This window comes from Lepidochelys kempii, chromosome 11, assembly GCF_965140265.1.
Source record: "Lepidochelys kempii isolate rLepKem1 chromosome 11, rLepKem1.hap2, whole genome shotgun sequence".
Classification (NCBI taxonomy): Eukaryota; Metazoa; Chordata; order Testudines; family Cheloniidae; genus Lepidochelys; species Lepidochelys kempii.
In genome coordinates, this window is record NC_133266.1 from 43,111,005 (window position 1) to 43,131,784 (window position 20,780).

The following is a 20,780-nucleotide window of genomic DNA, read 5'->3' on the forward strand; positions in this document are numbered from 1 at the left end:
AGGAGATTGAAGTAACACTGTCTTTAAGAGAAAAAATCCTTCATTTTAGCAGAGGTATTAAAATTACCATTACTAATTATCTTTGGCCAAATTAAAGATACAGAAACTCCATCTAGATCCAGATTTCTTCTCAAAAAGTTTAAGAGGTTGTCAGAACAAGGTAATAACACAGTACACATAGCCACAGCAGTATTAGCTGTAGTGAGTGCTAAGTAACTCTTTCACCATTTAAGAAAACCAAAAATTTCCATGGAAGCCAGAACTATGAGAATGCAGTTAAGTCTTATGATTCTGAAAACAATCCTTAAAGATGCTGAGAAAAATCAGTATTTGAACTACTGCAAATTAAAGCAAAGAACAGATGGACAGATCAACGTTGCTGCTGCCAGATGACTAATCAAGAGGGGTGAGCTGCAGACAGGGAAAAGCACAAATACTTTCTGGGTCCCTTAGATTTACCCTGTGGATAGCCACTTCTACAACAAAGTTCACAATGAAAGAATAATCTATTTGTTTTAATGCTAAAAAACGTTTTGTTAAAGTTTATATAACATCTACTTGGCAGTCACATGTAAGGCGGTGTATGCCAAATATGTATTATATGTTTGGACCATTCTGAGCAGACACTTTGCTCTTGAACACTTTTAAAAAGAGATGCCGTTTTTGTTGCAAAAAAAAAGAAGGGCTAAGCTACAATGTGTCTAATTACTCACCAGAAAGTTTGCATTCTTTAAAAGGACAAAAACAATCTCAATGTATATATTTAACTTGGCCTTATTAGTATCACTTGTCTATTTTGAAACTTATTTGGCAAATATCTGTGAAAGAAAGCAGTCTTGTCAAAATGTGGGTATGGACACGTTCATATGGACTAGAAATGTGACTTGCTTTACATGTACTATTCTGAAAAATCAGACATTTTTAAAGGAATGATATTTGATATGAACAGCTAAATTAGGGAAGCAAGTAAATTTCCTATTCTTTATTTATATGCCATGTATTATATTTGAAAGACTAAGCATTCCCCATTGTTTTGGTTTGCACATGAAGTACATTAGCTGCCAGCCCTTCCAGTACCACTCTTCTTCCCCCATGTCTTTCTTCTGCAGCTCTTTCACAAACAACCACAGGACAGATTTCCTCCAGCTCCTCCATAAATAGAATATCCAAGGGCCTCTTGCTCACTCTACTTCACATCACTTCTCTCTCTCACACACACGTGCACACCATTAACATCCTAATATCTATCCTGACAAAACTTCCCCTTTCCTAGGCCTCTTTCCTTCTCATGCCCTTGCCAATAGCAAGTTACAGCTTATTTCTGCCTCTCTATGTCTCCACCAGCATGAGCAGAGTTCCTCTTTTCACTCTGATTGTCAGTGCTGTGATAGAACCTTCCATAAATATCACCACATATTACTGAAAATGCAACTGTGTTACCATGTGCAGTATTTGCTATCCCAATGTGGCAAAGCAATAATTTAAATGTCCAAAGCTTATCATTTAAGATAAAAGTTATGTGGAAACATTTTATAGTCAATTCCTAAATTGAGAGATTAAATATGTTGACAGTATTGCTTCAACCAGAGAAACTAGCTTCTGTACATTGCTTTATAGTAATCAAGAAAATCTATGTGAAAACTGAATGGTTGGGAAAATTAAAGGGCTGAATGAGGCAGAAGGGAAAGTTTTAGGTTAAGCTTTCTTTCCTTTATTTATTTTTAAGGGAAGTTGACCAGTCAACTACTGAGCAGGAAGCCCCATCTCTATAAAACAACTCTAGGAAAAACTAGCAAAAATCAGAGGAATATTTGCATGCTTAATTTGGTGTTCTGCTAAACTTGTTACAACAATTGTGCAATTACAGATTGCTTTCTTCAGGTAAGACTGAAATATGAGCATTTTGTCTTACTTTAGAACTCAAATAGAACCCTAACCTTAAAGCAAAGATGACAAAAGTGTCAGACCCTCCAACAGCCATTCAAGAAAAAATGGTATCAAAAATTATATGGAAAGTCCTATTTTCAGCTTCAGATTTCTCCACACTACTATAATAAATAGGAGTTTTGTAAAATGCAGGTGATCTCAAAAAATGAGTTGAGATCCTTTAATTTTGCAACCTGAAACACTTATGTACAATATTCTCAAAATTTAAAGTCACCTCAATTCAGATAATATACAAAAGGGATTAATGACTATTAAGAGTTTACAAAACTGTATGTAAGACATTCTATTAGATGATTGCAAGGATTTTTTCCCCCTTCAATAGTATACATAAACAATTGTTTGCAGTCTTCATGACAAAACCATTTTCACCCAGAATTCATTGATGCTTTCTCTTGGCAGTTCATTGCCAATGCAACAACTACAACTGAAAAATGTGGAAGCCCATTTTGAAAGTCAGATCCAGAATTAGACAGCTTGATTCAGTTGATTCCATTCTCTAAATCCAAATAAAATCTTTTAAAGACACCGTTAACTAACAAAATATAATCCTCGTAGCCTTGATTAAAAAGCCCCAAAATGCTTTGTAATTAGAATCACATAATATGATTTGATCTTTATTCCAGCTTTTTTTGAAAAAAATCTTCAAGTACTATAAAAACAGTCAAGATTGCATAAAAACAGTTGATGTGTTCAAATATGGTGGTGCCTAAATCATGTTCTTAAATCTATATTATGTCATTGATTTAGGAGTCTAAGTTTTAAACATGCATTTTTGGCCAGTTTCATCATCATAATTTTTTAATTCAAGAAAGCCAACCCTGCAGAAAAGACAACTAGATGTGGAACAGCCTGAAACAATTCAAGCTTCAGGATGGATAGGCCCTGGAGACTATACTGTTCATTTTTTTATAAGTTTCCTTATCTATGTTGCAAAAACCTTAAATTACTAAACAAGTTATTAAAATCAACTCTGTTTTTCACCATTATGGCTGCCTGTTTTTGCATCCCAGTTTGAGCAATGAAAATAGACTCCTGAATTTAATTTTAGTTGTTTTTCCCCCTCAGTTTCAGGTTCTTATAGATTAGCACATGCACCAGTGCTGGGTTGCAAACCCTGTAGAGGAACATCTGCTAAAAATCTTTCTATTGATTAGTTTTTTAAATGTCATTGGAAATAAATAATGGTGTTAAGTTTTGTAAAACCTTATTTTAAAAACAGATTTAGGATCAAACTGGACTTCAAAGAGACCAATTAAGGAGTTTACTGGATTCACAGTATTGAGCCAGATATGGGAACTTCCCTATGCAATGGTATGTCACTCTGGTTGCGAAATGGTCCTTAGTAGACTATGCTTTTGATAATGAATTAAGGAGTGGTTTGGTTGAGCACTTTTTTCACTCTAGTTTTCTACAGCTGCCCATGAAAACAGTAGCCAAAAGACACTAAGGCTGCAGTGAGGCTACCTGTTCTGATATAGCTGCACTGGAAGCTAATGTAAGCTACTCGCAGCTACCTTTTGTCTGCAAATCACTTATGAAGCAGATTCCCCTAACGCTGTACCACCTGCTCCGTACTTTACAGAAGTAGGAACAAAACCAGACAGGCTTTCCCGAGGCCACCCCCACCGGCACAATGCTCGTGTGCGGGCGCAGGGAGAACAAGCTGCCGTGTCACGCTGTAGCTACCCTGTCCGACTCCCCCAGCCTCCCGGGTCACTGGGAGCTGCTTTGGCGACTGGGAACTAGCTCCCCTGAACACGACGAGACCCGCCCCCCTTCCCCAGCCCAGCCCTTGCCGGGCGCCAGGCCTGCGCGCCAGGGAGCGGGGCCGCCTGTCAAGCCGGTTGCGGGGGAAGCTCCAGGGGCAGAGCGGCGAGGACCGGGGCAAAGAGGGCACCCATCACCGGGCCGCCTGGGGAACCACCCCCCGCCGGCCCGCGCAGAGCCCCGGGACGCGCTGGGTACCCGAGCAGAGCCCCCAGTACCTGCCGCGGGCCTCCCCCGCGCATCCTGCTCTCGTCTCTGCTGTCTCCCGCCGGCGCTGACTGGACCACCGGCCGCTCAGCTGCTCTCCCATCAAACACCGCGCGCCGCGCGCAGCCAATCGCCGCTCCCCGCTCCCCCTCCCCCCCCGAGCCCGGATCACGTGACGGGGGAGCGCCGCGCAGCTGGGAGCTGTCGGGCGGCGCCGCTGCTGTGCCAACGGCCGTCGGGGCGGCGCGGGCGCCTCGAGCCCCCCGCAGGGCCCGGGCAGCGCTGGGTGTGCACCCGGCGGGGCGAGATGGCGGTTCTCTGCAAGCCCGGGGCTCCCGCACTCCGCCGCGCAGTCCGCCTGGCCTCGGAAAGGAGCCGGGAAAGCGCGGGTGGGGGTTGAGGTGTTTCTCGTCCTTCCCGCTCGTCTGAGCCGTTCGCAGCCTTGTTTCTTCGTTAAGGGAGGCGGGGTCCACGGGTCGCTGGGCGATGCACGCGTGCTCGTGTTTACAGGTCTTTGCCTGGGAATAAAGACAACGCACGTTGTTGGGCGGCTTTGTCGGCGCTCACATCTTGACAGCAGCAGCGCAGGCTTCCCCGCGCTGCCCTGCCCGTAAAATGAAACAGCTGTCAAGTGCTCTGCCCCTGCGCTTCCCGCACAGAGCCGTTTGAGGCCAGAGAACACACCTGAAGAAGAGGAAAAGACCCAGGATAATTCGGGAGAGGAATATTGATGGGGTTGTGACTGAGCAAAATTGCGGGGGAGGAATAGCTAGTTGAGGTCCTGCCGGGGAAGCAAAGGTTTGTAGAGCGCAAGGACATGGGGAACGTTGTAGGAATGGGGGCAAATAACAGCTATAGGAACATAATATATCGAGACAAAAAGATCGGGAAAGAGATGAATGAGAAGAACAAGGGGGAGAAGAGGAGAAGTGCACAGCAGAGATGTAAATAGGGACTTTTTGGGTAAAGCCTTTTAGGTGAGAATGTAGCTTGAATTTGATCTGGTGATGGAGGCGGAGTGACATGGGAGGAGAGGGAGATGACTTAAGAAGCAACATTTTGAACAGACTTGACCAGGGCGGACTGAGATGCAGTGAGGCCAGAGAGGAGAAGCTCACAGTAATCAATGTGAAAAATGACCAGCACATGAAGAGAGGAAGTTGGGGTTCATAGGCAGTCAACTAACGTTATCTGTGCCTGCACAAAACTCTGAAGATGTAAATTATATTAGTACAAGTATTGTTAAGGTGCTGCTAATATATCTCTGGAGTGAATTGTTACTCTGTCTCTAATTGGGAGCTATTCCTGAAAAAACATGCAGAAGCTTTGACTAGTGTAATATGTATGTGCACTAATTGTTGGCAAATATAATAGATACTTTTCAGAGGCGGCATTTTCTTGTGGTTGTAATTCTAGTCATTGATTTTGAGCCAGAAATCCCTATGTCCTTTAGTACTTACTTACCCAGGAAACTACCTCTCTCCCACACAGCTGCTAAAAGAGATTTATTGAGATAATTTTGGTAACAGCCCCTAAATGCCGCAGGGCTAGAGGCTTGGAGTTGGGAACCTGGACTCTGGGATTTGCTTTTCACTGTTATATCAGTCGCTATGGCAGGAATTGCAGTCTCTTCCCACTCCTGGTACATTGGAAATGTCAGCAGCCAGTGAAAGGATGAAAAAAGTAATGTCGGACAAGGATGCCAAACGGTGACCTTTTGGAGAGGGAGTACTATTTCTCAAGCATCCTGCCAACTACAAAGCAGTTATGGTTAGATACCAATTCCAGCTTTGGGAGCTGGTGATATTTTAATTTTATCACTTTCCAGAGGAACAGAAAATGACATCAAAGGAGCTGGTGGCTACAGGATGTGTCATACTCAGTTGTCTTACAAGTCACGATGCTTCAGAAATATTGGGCAGTGGGCCCAACTATTTCATTTGTTAGTCTTGCTTCAAGTCTGATATTAGGCTTTTCATCTGATGCTCAGGCTCATGAAGAGAATCTCCAATTCAGAGGGGTAGCATCTCTTCAGAGCCAAGATGCTAGGGAAGAATGATAGTCTCTCAGGCTCCTACAACTTTGTCAGAGGAAGAAGTCCTTCACATCACCTGCCTTCCAGTACCAGGGCATTATCTCTGTATCCTTGTACTGTTTTCCATCTGCAATACCTAAAACAGCAACCTTTTTATCAGGGTAATAGGAAGCACATCAAAATAGGTCTGCTTTGATTTTATGCCCAGTGATCCAGAGTGTGTTTTAACATCTACTTTCTACCCTTCCTCTTCTTTCTTTGTGAACTGTTTAATCTTGTAGTATGGTGTATGTTTCCTTAGGCCATGGAGTAGAATCACTGTGGATCTGTAGGTCAGCTTGGCTATGCAATCCAATTCCACTCTATGCTGCCTTCCAACCAGTCTGTCTTTTTTCTGAGAAAATGACTAGAGGACTCTTAAGATTCTGCCTGAGGTTGATGGGGTCATGGATTCCAAGGCAGTATGCAGGATCATTGTGATCATCTAATCTGGCCTTCTGCATAACACAGGCCATAAAAATTTCCCAGAATAATTCCTTTTGAATTAGAGCGTGTCTTTTTACAAAATCATCCTGTCTTGATTTTAAAATTCCAGTGATGGAGAATCCTCCATGACAGTTTGTAAATTGTTCCAATGGTTAGTTACCTTCACTGTTAAATATTCATGCCCTAGTTCTAATCTGAATTTGTCTAGCTTCAACTTCCAGCATTTGGATCTCGTTATACCTTTGTCTGCTAGACTGAAGAGCCCACTATCAAATATTTGTTCCCTAGGTAAGGTACTTATAGACTGTGATCAAGTCACCCCTTAACCTTCTTGTTAAGCTAAATACATTGAGCTCCTTTAATGTATCACTATCAGACCAGTTTTGTAATACTTTAATCCATACTCCATAAACTTGACACCTCAATCTTCTTTAAAATTAGTGTTGCCCACAACACTGGTAAGTGGCAACTCTGTAGATGTAAAGGATATGGGAACACTTTTGAACATTCCTCCAAAAATCCCCACAACTTCTATTTTTGGAAACTTGGTGTGCTGATATTAGCTCTTTTTTCTGTATTCTCATCTATTGTGGTCATGTGATATACATACAAGATGATCTAAGAAATCTCTTCTACCACTGATCAAGACTTGTGTGGTTCAAATGCTTATTTCTTACATCAGTGGATATGAGGTGCTTGTTCTCAGCTATTCTCAGATATGTGATTTACTGAGTATATCCCATTGCCCTACATCTAGCTGTCAAAAAAGAATTCTCTAGCAGATATTAGTCATAGACTACAGGGACAACACAAGATGTCTCTGAAATAGACTGCTGTTTGATTTAGCAGAAAGAATTGAAGAGTTGAAGCTGTACAATCATTTAATAACCTTGGCTCCAAACAGTTGCCATAAGAGAATACTATGATTCTAAGAGGATGCTTTCATGACACCATGGGACAGTGCTTTCCTAAGGGTTCCTGAAGCTCTAACCCAGGAATTGGCCGAGATATTGGACTTTAAGATTGTCATGCTTTCATATATAGAAAAACTACTCTAGGGCATATGTAGAGCTTTTTTAGATCTCCATCTGAAACCTGTACAGTTAAGTTAATGGTAACTATACAGTCGTGCAGTTCGATATATGTATATATTTCAGGTTTTTTTGGGGGGAGGGGGGGCTCAAAAATGCAATAGCATTAACGAACTGGAGGAGTTCAAGCCTTTTAGGCCAAGGAGCTGATTGTTTGTCTTGCTGATGTTTATTTAGTCAACACAATATAAGAGTTCACTCTGGAGATTAAAATAGGGATGCTGTGTCTGATCTTCTGCAAGTCATTTGCCTTTGCTGCTGACACTAGGGAACTCTTCCTTTCAGCCTCAAAAGGTGTTCAAAGCTAATCTTATTGCTCACACACGGGTGTCACAGCAGTAGAGTACCAACTGACTACAGTTGGGGCCCATAAGCAGGACATGCCTCAACTCAAAATCAAACTAGTGAAACAGTCAACAAAGAACTGTTGACCAAGATGGATATGGGATGGGATCAATCCCAGAAGTAAAAACAGCCTGGCTGTATCTAGGCTTTCCTTTTTCCTCAGTGAGCTCTGGTCACTTCCTTGAGAGTAGTCTAACATTCCATTGACTAAGCCTTCCCTTCCCCAGGAAGGCTTCTCATCTCACCAGTTTACTATAGTCCCCAGATCTGCTGACTAAGCTTCTTCTAGGGCTGTATGTTCTCCCCTCTAGCCTGTTCCCACTTGATTACTAACTGCAGCTGCCGTGCACCCCGTCTTGGCTTGAAATTTCTGGCAGAGGATTGTGATTGTGGAGCTGATAAAAATTTGTCTCCAGGACAAGCCATTAACCTCTTTTTGCCTAGCATAGTATGGGTTTGTATACCACCTCCCTGATATAAATGTACACACAAAGTGAAGGTAGTATGTTTACAGGTTCTTTGGAATTCTGCAGCCAAAATGGTTTTTATGAGACCCTTCCACTTCCCACAGCAACATCCATGTAGAATTATGATATCTGAACAAGCAGCTGTGGCACTGAAAACCATTCCTATGTCAAATAATACCATCCATCAATGCATTGATGACCTTGTGTAAAATGTTCAGGACCAGTTGATAGAACACGTGAAGAAGAGTCAATATTTTGCACTGCAGCTTGATAAATCCACAGTCATAGCCAATATGGCTCAGCGTTTGTTACATAAGGCTTGTACAAGCAGGTACAACTGTTGAAGAACTCCTTTATTTTGCAAAGAAATCCCAACCCAAATAATCAGTGAGGAAATGTGCAAGATCCTCAATAAATTCATAGTGGATGAAGATCTTAACTGGGCTATGGTTGTGGCAGGGCTGTACAGTGTGGGTCAACAGCAATGACAACAAAGGGGATTGCAGTACGAGTAAAGAAAGTGGCACACGCAGCAATGTGGACACACTGTATGATTCAGTGCCAAGCTACACATTAAAGTTGCAACCTGAAATACAAAAGGCCCTCGACAAAGTTATTAAAATTCCATGTAATGAACACACATTGTTTTAGTATGCTATGCAAAGAGATGGGCTCTGACCACATAGCTTCTGTTTCAGAGTAAATTCAGGTGGTTGTCACATGTGAAAATATTTTAATTGTTTTTGAATTGTGAGACAATCAGAATTTTCCTCCATCTGACAATAGACCTTGTAGATTACATATATAATGAGAACTTTTTGACTATGTTAGCTTACCTGGTGGACATATCTGCAAATTGAATGCACTGAATGTAATGCTTCAAGGTCGGAATACAAATATACTAGATATGAAAGAGAAAATCAAGAGATTCAAGATAATTTATCTTTGGAGTTGCCATATTGAAACAGGGTTACTGAGATGTTTTCAGACTTCTTTTAAAAGGAGAAAGTGAATGTGATCAAAATGTTATTAAAGACCAAATATTAACTAATTTGTCTGGATTGTATTCCTATTTTAATTAATACTTTCCTGGAGTTGAATATGAATCTCTAGATACTGACTGAATTCTAAACCCATTCTTAGTAACAGTTGATTCCATTCCAATTCTAAGTATCTCAGCTCAAGAAAATCTCTTAGAATTCCTGAAGACCAAGTTTTCAAGTCTAACAATCCAGGAATTCTAGATTTCTGTTAAAGGAAACTCTGGAGAACTCAGGAACATAAGAAAGTGCTGCTTTCGTTTGCTTCCAGTTATTTCTGTGGTTCTGGGTTTTCAGCAATAATTTCTCTGAAAAGAAAACCTAGAAATCCATTAAACTTGGAAAATGGCTTACATTTGGTGCCATCAGAGATTCCACCAAATGTGCAATCATGCAGTTCGAAACAGGCCCATTTTTCTCATTAAACTCTAAGGCTACGTCCAAACATACCAAAACAATTCACATGTTCAAACTGTAGTTTTAAAAACCTGGGTTAGATCAGATGATATAATTAAAGTCCATGTAATTGAATAAATTTGTTCAACCTTCCGAACCCTAGTGTCTCTCTTGAATCTAGTGTCCTGGGGAAGTAAAAAAATTATATTTGTCTGTGGGGAGCCACCAAGTTTTAAAATATCTAGAAGGGAGCCACAGTACTAAAATGTTTGAGAACCATGGACCTAGGGCCATATTGTGTTATTGGTTTTTAAGCAGTTCTTGCCAATGAAGTTCTAATCAGAGGCATAAAATTATACATCTAATTAATTTGTAGGTGCAAAGCTGAATCTTTCACATGCAAAATTAAGCAATACTTTAAGTGTGTATCTGCTAGCTGATAGTACACAGCATTCTCTTTCCTCTAGTGTACAATAAGTCTTGATTTGTCTTTCTGTGAGATTACATCTTAAAGAAAAAAAAGCAGTGTTATACTTCTCGTGAAGCTAATACAACCAAATACGGAATTATAATCTGAATCCAACCAGAGTAAAATATTAATTAGTCTGATTTAAAACTGCCCCCTACAAAGTATTTAAATTTTGTATATCTAAATAAATACCTCACTGAATATAGCTTCTTACCAGAGTGGAATTGTTTCGATCTGTACTTACCTAATGCTGTGTAACCACCCTAATGCTAGTGTATATTTATTTGCATGTTTATTCAATTTGCATCATAAATAATTAGGGCCCTATCAAATTCGTGGTCATGAAAAACATGTCATGGACCATGAAACCTGGTCTCCCACTATTAAATCTGGTCTTTTGTGGGCTTTTACCCTATACTATACAGATTTCATGAGGAAGAACAGCATTTCTCAAATTGGGGGTTCTGACCCAAAAAGGAGTTGCAGGGGGGTCATTAGGTTATTTTACGGGGGCCACGGTCATAGGCACTGAGTTTTTAATCTGCCAGGGAGAGCACTCCCCCTGGCTCCACCCAGGTCCGTCCCCCACTCCACCCCTTCCCCCATGGCCCCACACCCACCCTGCTTCTACCCTTCCCCACCCTGCTCCTGCGCCTGAGCATGCTGCGCCCTAGTTCCTCTCCCTATCCCCCAGTGTTACACAAAACAGTTGATCCGTAGCAGGTTCTAGGAGGGAGGGGGAGACTCTGATCTGTGGGGAGGGGGAAGTTCTGGTAGGGGGGCTGCCAGTGGCTGCTCAGCACCCACCATTTTTTTCTCCTGGGTGCTCCAGACCCGGAGCACTCACGGAGTCAGTGCCTATGGCCGTGGTATTGCTACCCTAACTTCTGCACTGCCTTCAGAGGTTGGTGGCTGGAGAGTGCTGGCTGGTAGCCTAAGAGCAGCTCTGAAGCTGGTGCCCCACCAGCAGGAGTGCAGAAGTAAGGGTGGCAATACCATATCATACCACCCTTACTTCCGCACTGCTATTGATGGCAGCTCTGCCTTCAGAGCTGGGCTCCCAGCCAGCAACCACTCTCCAGCTGACCAGCTCTGAAGGCAGCGCCACCACCAACAGCAGCGCAGAAGTAAGGGTAGCAATACCACAAACCCCCCTACAATAACTTGCGATCCCGCCCAGTCATAAATATAAAGGGAAGGGTAAACACCTTCAAAATCCCTCCTGGCCACAGGCAAAACCCTTTCACCTATAAAGGGTTAAGAAGCTAGGATAACCTCACTGGCACCTGACCAAAATGACCAATGAGGAGACAAGATGCTTTCAAAAGCTGGGGGCAGGGAGAAAACAAAGGGTCTTGGTCTGTCTGTGTGATGCTTTTGCCGGGGACAGAACAGGAATGGAGTCTTAGAATTTAGTAAGTAATCTAGCTAGGTATGTGTTAGATTATGATTTCTTTAAATGGCTGAGGAAATAAGCTGTGCTGAAAGGAATGGATATTCCTGTCTGTGTGTCTTTTTGTAACTTAAGGTTTTGCCTAGAGGGATTCTCTATGTTTTGAATCTAATTATCCTGTAAGGTATTTACCATCCTGATTTTACAGAAGTGATTCTTTTTACTTCTATTAAAATTCTTCTTTTCAGAAACTGAATGCTTGTTCATTGTTCTTAAGATCCAACGGTTTGGGTCCGTGGTCACCTATGCAAATTGGTGAGGATTTTTACCAAACCTTCCCCAGGAAGTGGGGTGCAAGGGTTGGGAGAATTTTGTGGGGAAAGATGTTTCCAAACAACTCTTTCCCAGTAACTGGTTAAACATTTGGTGGTGGCAGCGAAAGTCCAAGGGCAAAGGGTAAAATAGTTTGTACCTTGGGAAAGTTTTAACCTAAGCTGGTAAAAGTAAGCTTAGGAGGTTTTCATGCAGGTCCCCACATCTGTACCCTAGAGTTCAGAGTGGGAAAGGAACCTTAGAATCATAGAATCATAGAATATCAGGGTTGGAAGGGACCCCTGAAGGTCATCTAGTCCAACCCCCTGCTCGAAGCAGGACCAATTCCTAGTTAAATCATCCCAGCCAGGGCTTTGTCAAGCCTGACCTTAAAAACCTCTAAGGAAGGAGATTCTACCACCTCCCTAGGTAACGCATTCCAGTGTTTCACCACCCTCTTAGTGAAAAAGTTTTTCCTAATATCCAATCTAAACCTCCCCCACTGCAACTTGAGACCATTACTCCTCGTTCTGTCATCTGCTACCACTGAGAACAGTCTAGAGCCATCCTCTTTGGAACCCCCTTTCAGGTAGTTGAAAGCAGCTATCAAATCCCCCCTCATTCTTCTCTTCTGCAGGCTAAACAATCCCAGTTCCCTCAGCCTCTCCTCATAAGTCATGTGTTCCAGACCCCTAATCATTTTTGTTGCCCTTCGCTGGACTCTCTCCAATTTAGCCACATCCTTCTTGTAGTGTGGGGCCCAGAACTGGACACAGTACTCCAGATGAGGCCTCACCAATGTCGAATAGAGGGGAACGATCACGTCCCTCGATCTGCTTGCTATGCCCCTACTTATACATCCCAAAATGCCATTGGCCTTCTTGGCAACAAGGGCACACTGCTGACTCATATCCAGCTTCTCGTCCACTGTCACCCCTAGGTCCTTTTCCGCAGAACTGCTGCCTAGCCATTCGGTCCCTAGTCTGTAGTGGTGCATTGGATTCTTTTATCCTAAGTGCAGGACCCTGCACTTATCCTTATTGAACCTCATCAGATTTCTTTTGGCCCAATCCTCCAATTTGTCTAGGTCCCTCTGTATCCTATCCCTCCCCTCCAGCGTATCTACCACTCCTCCAAGTTTAGTATCATCCGCAAATTTGCTGAGAGTGCAATCCACACCATCCTCCAGATCATTTATGAAGATATTGAACAAAACCGGCCCCAGGACCGACCCTTGGGGCACTCCACTTGACACCGGCTGCCAACTAGACATGGAGCCATTGATCACTTCCCGTTGAGCCCGACAATCTAGCCAGCTTTCTACCCACCTTATAGTGCATTCATCCAGGCCATACTTCCTTAACTTGCTGACAAGAATACTGTGGGAGACCGTGTCAAAAGCTTTGCTAAAGTCAAGAAACAATACATCCACTGCTTTCCCTTCATCCACAGACCAGTAATCTCATCATAAAAAGCGATTAGATTAGTCAGGCATGACCTTCCCTTGGTGAATCCATGCTGGCTGTTCCTGATCACTTTCCTCTCATGCAAGTGCATCAGGATTGATTCTTTGAGGACCTGCTCCATGATTTTTCCAGGGACTGAGGTGAGGCTGACTGGCCTGTAGTTCCCAGGATCCTCCTTCTTCCCTTTTTTAAAGATTGGCACTACATTAGCCTTTTTCCAGTCATCCGAGACTTCCCCGGTTCGCCACGAGTTTTCAAAGATAATGGCCAATGGCTCTGCAATCACAGCCGCCAATTCCTTCAGCACTCTCGGATGCAACTCGTCCGGCCCCATGGACTTGTGCACGTCCAGCTTTTCTAAATAGTCCCTAACCACCTCTATCTCCACAGAGGGCTGGCCATCTCTTCCCCATTTTGTGATGCCCAGCGCAGCAGTCTGGGAGCTGACCTTGTTAGTGAAGACAGAGGCAAAAAAAGCATTGAGCACATTAGCTTTTTCCACATTCTCTGTCACTAGGTTGCCTCCCTCATTCAGTAAGGGGCCCACACTTTCCTTGACTTTCTTCTTGTTGCCAACATACCTGAAGAAACCCTTCTTGTTACTCTTGACATCTCTCGCTAGCTGCAGCTCCAGGTGCGATTTGGCCCTCCTGATATCATTCCTACATGCCCGAGCAATATTTTTATACTCTTCCCTGGTCATATGTCCAACCTTACACTTCTTGTAAGCTTCTTTTTTATGTTTAAGATCCGCTAGGATTTCACCATTAAGCCAAGCTGGTCGCCTGCCATATTTACTATTCTTTCGACTCATTGGGATGGTTTGTCCCTGTAACCTCAACAGGGATTCCTTGAAATACAGCCAGCTCTCCTAGACCCCTTCAAATTAGTCCCCCAGGGGATCCTGGCCATCCGTTCCCTGAGGGAGTCGAAGTCTGCTTTCCTGAAGTCCAGGGTCCGTATCCTGCTGCTTACCTGCGTCAGGATCCTGAACTCAACCAACTCATGGTCACTGCCTCCCAGATTCCCATCCACTTTTGCTTCCCCCACTAATTCTACCCGGTTTGTGAGCAGCAGGTCAAGAAAAGCGCCCCCCCTAGTTGGCTCCTCTAGCACTTGCGCCAGGAAATTGTCCTCTACGCTTTCCAAAAACTTCCTGACACACCTTGACACACCCTGTGATAAATGAAGGGTGAGGAGCTCCCTTTTACGGACACCCAGCCAGACAGCAGCTATAAAATCCCTCTTAGTAGCTGTTCTCTAATTGCTCTACCTGTAAGGGGTTAAAAAGTGTCATTGCTATGTATAGGTAAAAGAAAGTGAGTGGGCACCTGGCTAAAAGAGCCAATGGCTAGAACTAGGCTAGAACTTTTAAAACTTGAACAAAGGCTCCCCTTTTGTCTGTCTGTGGTTATTCTCCCGGGGAGAGGCAAACAAGGCAACAGCTATGCTGTAAGAAGCTTTGGGCCAGGTATGAAAAATTCCTCAGTATCATACCTAGAAACTACTCATTTGAAACCCCAGATATGTAAGTAAATCAGGAAAGGTCTAGGAAGATGCGATTAGATTCATCTCTTTTTATTTCTTTATGGCTTATGGACTCCTCTGTGCTAACCCCAGGTGCTTCTGTTTTGCTTGTAACCTTTAAGATGGACCTCAAGAAAGCTATTCTTGGTACTTAGTCCTTGTAGTTGCTCTTTTAAAATCTAGCTATAGTCTGAGTTCCCAAATGTATTTTCTTCTGTTTTATTAATAAAATTTACCTTTTTTAAGAACAGAATTGGATTTTTGGGTCTTAAGAGGTTTGTGCATATGTTGTTTAATTACCCGGTGGCAATAGCTGATTTCCTTTTGTTTTCTTTCTCAGCTCTTCCCTCCAGGGGGGTGAAAGGGCTTGAGGGTACCCTACAGGAAGAAATTCCCAAATGCGCCTTCCTGGGCTCTCAAAGGGGTTCTGTACTTGGGTGGTGGCAGCATCTATCAATCCAAGGTCAGAGAATAGCTGTAACCTTGAGAGTTTAATACAAGCCTGGAGTGGCCAGTATTAATTTTTAGAATCCTTGCGACCCCCACACTTTCTGCACTTGAAGTGCCAGAATGGGGAATTAGCCTGGACACACACACCCCAACTCCTTTTTGGGTCAGGACCCCTACAATTACACCACCATGGAATTTCAGATTTAAATAGTTGAAATCATGAAATTTATGATTTTTAAAATCCTCTCTGACTGTGAAATTAACCAAAATGGACCATTAATTTCGTAGGGCCCTATGAAGAATACGTCATACTTATAACTCTCTCCAGAGTACTGAACAAACAATAACTTATGTTTTAAAAGAAGCTTTTTTCAACAAAAACATTTTGAAGTAGCAAAAGATGAAATAAACTTAAAATTATCTGCAGCCTTTAGGACAACTTCTTTGGAAGAATTTTTCCCCAGTAACTTAAGAGTTGAACTATGTTCTTCCCCTTCTTCATCAAGGAGCATTTCCCTCCATTCATAAAGCATATATGCATCAGCAATGTATGTATTAAACAGCATAATTTGTTTTCTAAATATATATATGGTCCCATATGTCCTTAGAAAAATGCCATTTGGTTAAGAGAAGCTTAGCGTTGCTAACTGGGATGTTCACTTGATGGTTTTAATTAAGCTGCCAAAAAAATTTGAGCAACCTCTTAAAAGTAGAGCCTTTTAGACTTTTCTTTCTCCAACTAGGGAAGGCCATATAGATTTAACTCATTCAGAAGCAGAGTAAGTTTTGATGAAGAACAGAACATGGACAATCTGATGAGACACTAACCAATGAAAGAGCAATTTGACACTTACATGCTACTGTATGCTGCATTTCTTGGACCACACCTGGAGTACTGGATTTTATGCTTCCTTGTGCCAACAGGTGTCACACTGCCACTCATTACCTGGGCTTCCACAAGGGGAGGGCAGCTTTCACTTCTGATAATGCATAGGAGCCCAGTGGTGAAAGCTTCCCAAAATTTTCAGAGGCACGGTTCATACCCCTCTAACTGAGTTAATACTTTACTTTTGGAACTGCATTAGAACAGGGTCCGCAAAGCAAAGGACCTGGTGTTGAGCATACCTTGTGCTGCTACAGCTTCATCTGGGCAGACATTCCGCTGTTAACAGAAGCCAGCATAAATCAGATCTGTGTCAAGCCAATTATGTTCAATTTAAATTATATGCTCATCAGGGCAGGGATCATGTTTCCTTCAGGGTCTTATACAGCATGATCACACTGTTGATACTTAAATGATAACTAGTAATTCTGGTCTTGTCAGACAAGGACATTAGCTGTGGGACTGGACATCTCAAGAGGACCCAGTCCTGCTCCCACTGCAGCCACAGGGAGTTTTAACACAGATTCCAGCTGGAGTCTATAATTGTTATAGAATCTGACACCTCTAGGTGAGTAGTTAAATCCAACCCAGATCCAAGGTTCTGCACAAGTAGCAAAAGATGGCAACTCCACCACACATTCATTTTCTCCCCCCATATTCCCTACCTTGAAAGCTTCTCACTGTTTTTACTGGATCTAAAACAGGGACTTGGTCTAGATGATCCAAGGGTTCCTTTGAACCTTACACATCTATAAAGTTTATTCATCCCTCTTCCAAAGGAAAGCAGCATTATATTATTTTTAGAAAGGGTATCTTATATAGTAGAATCCAAAACAAGACTTGCAGTCTATTAAAAGATGAAATATAACCACTTACAGTATAAAATTGTTTGACTTCATTATAGTGAACAAGCTGCAAAACCATTATAAAATATAGCTATTTAAAAGGAAAAAAATCAATCATAAAACAAACATTTATCTGTTTAATATGTTTGGCAATAGTTGTGCCACAGCAAAAATTGAGTCCCTGCCCCCAGGAAAGAAGGAGCTTGAGCTTAAGGACTGGGGCTAAGAAGCAATCTAGAGGGAGGTCTTTTCAGAAAGGCTGGGAGGCTGGAGTGGGACCGGCAGACAGAGCCCTGCAGTGGGACTGGGATCCTGCAGGTCCCGCAGGACCCACTGTCATAATAGCAGGACCTGGTAAAATGTATTTTGTTGCAAGCAGGATTGGGTGGGCAAAATTAATGGACTCCAGTAATTTGTGGGGAAAATACTTTAAAACTTTTAATACTTAAATTTAAGCAAGGGATAGAATGAGATTTGATGTCAATTATAATAGGAGTTAAGTATTTTTTTACATAGTTTAAGCAAGATTTGTTGTATGCTTTTAGTGATAAAAAACACATCTGAATTCTGTTTATATACCATTTAACTGACGTTTTTTGGTTTGGGGTTTGTTTTTAGTCTGGGGAAATCTGTCTCTCTTGTGGTACTTGCAGGATCAAAGGTTTTTGCTGGCAAGGACGGGATAAAAATGCAAGAAACAATGCGGGAGCGAGTGGGAATGGGTATTGTGGGGCGGGACGGGAGCGGGATTAAAAAAAAAAGCCCCATGCAGGGCTCTCCTGGCAGAGCTCCCTTGCTCAGAGTGAACTGGGGAGCTAAGACCTCACACCCTGAAACAAGGGCAAACTCAGTGGCAGATTTGGAGTTAGCAGGGTCCTGTGTGCAGCTTCATTTTTGGGGACCCAGCCAAGAAAAAGAACATTCTCTCTTATCTCCCCTCTCCCCCTGTTTTTGATTCTTTTTTTCTTCATCCTCCTCCTACATTATAAGTAATGGGAAATAAATGAAAATAAAGTGAGATACCTTGGATTGGTGCAGGAGGTAGGCTCTGGGAGGAAGTTTGGGTGCGGGCTCTGGGATGGGGCAGGGGGTTGTGGTGTGGGAGTGGGTGAGGGTGAGGGGTTCAGGCTCTGGGAGGAAGTTTGGGTGAGGGATGCAGGCTCTGGGCTGGGGCAGGAGGTTGGGGTGCGGGAGGGGGGCAGCACTTACTTTTGGCAGTGCGGCTTCCAAAGTGACCTGCACACACCCCTCTGGCAGTGGCTCCTAGGTATGGGAGCGGGGTCAGCAGGTCTCCGCATGCCACTGCCCGCAGGCACTGCTCCCATTGGCCTCGGTTCCTGCCCAATCGGAGCTTCAGAGTCAGAGCTCAGGGCGGGGGCAGCACATGGAGACCCCCACCCCCAGGGGTTGAAAAATGATAGAACATTTTTTAAAATGCAACATTGAACTATCAAATACCAAATCAAATTTGCCCAGTTTTCAAATTAACTTTTCATGATTCTTCTTACTGCTTGTGCTGGAGTTCCACATGGTATGTAAAAATCAGCTATATTCTTTTTACTTCCTACTGTATGGGATTGTTTACAAGTGGAGTTATTCCAGAATAACTATTCTACTTTAAATCCACACCTTAGCTTATTCCAGAGTTACTTCTATGTTTAGACAAGCTCCATTACTAATAATATGTTTATTCTTCCATCAGAACTTGGACCCTGATTCAGCAAAGTACCCCTATTCCACAACACTTAAGCAGGTGCTTAGGTCTCATTAAAGTCTATTTGCCTAAGGCAAAATAAAAAAAGGTGATTCCCATTAGTTCTTTTAATTTTGCTGTGCTGGTGTAAGCACAGGATTTGTCCCACCATGGTAGGGAAATTTTTCTATGCATACAGTGCCCCAGCTGAACTGAGTGATAAAAGGATCCGAGTCCCTGCCCTGATTCACTTCACCCCAGTACCTGCCCACCTTGATTTTCCCTCCTGGTACTGTGTAAACAGGATTCAGATCACACAGGTAGAATGAGCCCAGGGGTTCTTGGCTGTTTACCTCAATCTCTCCCTGGGCAACTTGGAAAGGAACAAGGGTGCCCCTAACTCCAGGATACTCCTATCCTTACTCATTACCCTTTTAACCCATAACCACTGCAATTCACTTCAACATATATACAATTTATTTACAACAAAAACCTTTTCTTTGGATATTAAGGACATTTCATGATGTAAGCACTGTGAGGAAATGATGTGAGTAATGTTCAATGCAGCAGTTTCTAAAGTGCAATAGACTTTACAGTTACAACATCTATAAGTTCAGTGACTTCTTCCTGAACCTGGATGTGGTGCCGTGAGGCTGCTAGTGTGGCACTCCCCCAGGATGCATTTGGACTTTATGTGACAGAACCCATTCTCCTCAGGCCAAAGCCCCCCTCTGTGTCTGGCACTTAATGCCTTTTCGACAGACTTGGGAAAGACACCTGTCTCTTCCTCTCTCCCTAGACCAGCGCACACGACTCCACTGCAAGAGCATGAAACTCATCCCAGCAATCCCTGATGCTTTCTAGCACTTCAAAGATGTTGGGGTATCCCAAAACAATGGTATTCACAGCTTCAGCATTGGCACTCCACCGTGTCCCTGAGCGTGATTTGGGCAGTGGGAATCCCTTTGGTAGTGAATCTCGAAGAATCATCCAATGACTGGTTGATGCAGAGAAAAAAAAAAAGGTACAATTCTTGGACAAATCTGAAAAAAGAAACTGCTTCAACACAACAATCCACAGCAGACTAGTCAACAAAGTTGAGTGAGTGCGCAGCATGTGGTATGTAATCGACCAAAGCATTGCACTCTTATTTTTGCCTGAATCCCTGAATATTTGCTACTCATATTTGCCAAGCTAATTGCCATTGTGTTTCAATCCAACACTCTCATCTAAGCCACGAAATGGCAGACCACACTCAGCAAGAAAAATGATGGTTTCAACTACGCATTGGAGAATGTTCTTCCAATAAGCATGAGCTTCCAAAAACTGGTTTTCCATTTGGGTATCAATTCTGCCACTAACTTTCTTTTGGGCATGGTAGCTGCTAACTGACAATGTATGCTGCTCACTCATCGCATGATTAGTAACGTTTGCAGCATTCTGCCATTGAATCATTGAAGCCTCTGCAGAACATTCTCCACTTTTTGGAATCAGAAAACAGATGGCAATAAAAACAGTACACTTTCTTCTTACAAGGTGAATAGATGAGCCATTCTCGCATGCCAATCTGTTTGTTAGGCTTCACATATTCAAACATTGATTTGATCAGATAACGATTCGGATTGGTGTACTCTCGCTTTGTCAATGAAAAGTCAGCATCTAAATTCTGGCATTTCTGTGGGAACCTTCTCAATCCAATATGCAATGAGATCTTGAGAAGTCAAGTCCCACTCACCTGGATCAACGGAGAAGGATATTTTTGTATTACTATTACTGGGAAAGTCTTCAGAGGAGTGGGGTGAGACTGCAGCTAGAGAAGTCACATGAGGCTGCTCCTTTTCATCAGGCACAGGTGCAGCAGGTTCACTTGGGCTGGCATTTGCCTGGACTTCCTTATCACCAGACTTAAAATAAAAGTAGGAGGAAAAAACGTTGAGAGAAGGAGTACCTTTCAGCGCTAC

At 42.8% G+C, this 20,780-nt stretch overlaps 1 protein-coding gene across 7 annotated transcripts in view; it reads right to left on the minus strand.

Annotated features, from left to right (window-relative positions):
* Positions 1-20,780, minus strand: part of LNPK (lunapark, ER junction formation factor) — a 178,890-nt gene that overhangs the window by 81,154 nt on the left and 76,956 nt on the right. For 3 of the 7 annotated variants that reach the window (XM_073305930.1, XM_073305934.1, XM_073305927.1), the window contains exon 1: positions 3,933-4,022. The exons of 1 other annotated variant lie outside the window; for it this stretch is intronic. Coding sequence is in view for 3 of the 6 variants with exons in the window: in XM_073305933.1 (XP_073162034.1) it covers positions 3,933-4,024 (92 nt within the window). In the remaining 3 variants the exon portion in view is untranslated. Of the gene's footprint in view, positions 1-3,932; positions 4,040-20,780 lie in introns of those variants that run through there. 3 more of the 7 variants (XM_073305932.1, XM_073305931.1, XM_073305933.1) reach the window with 2 other exon arrangements.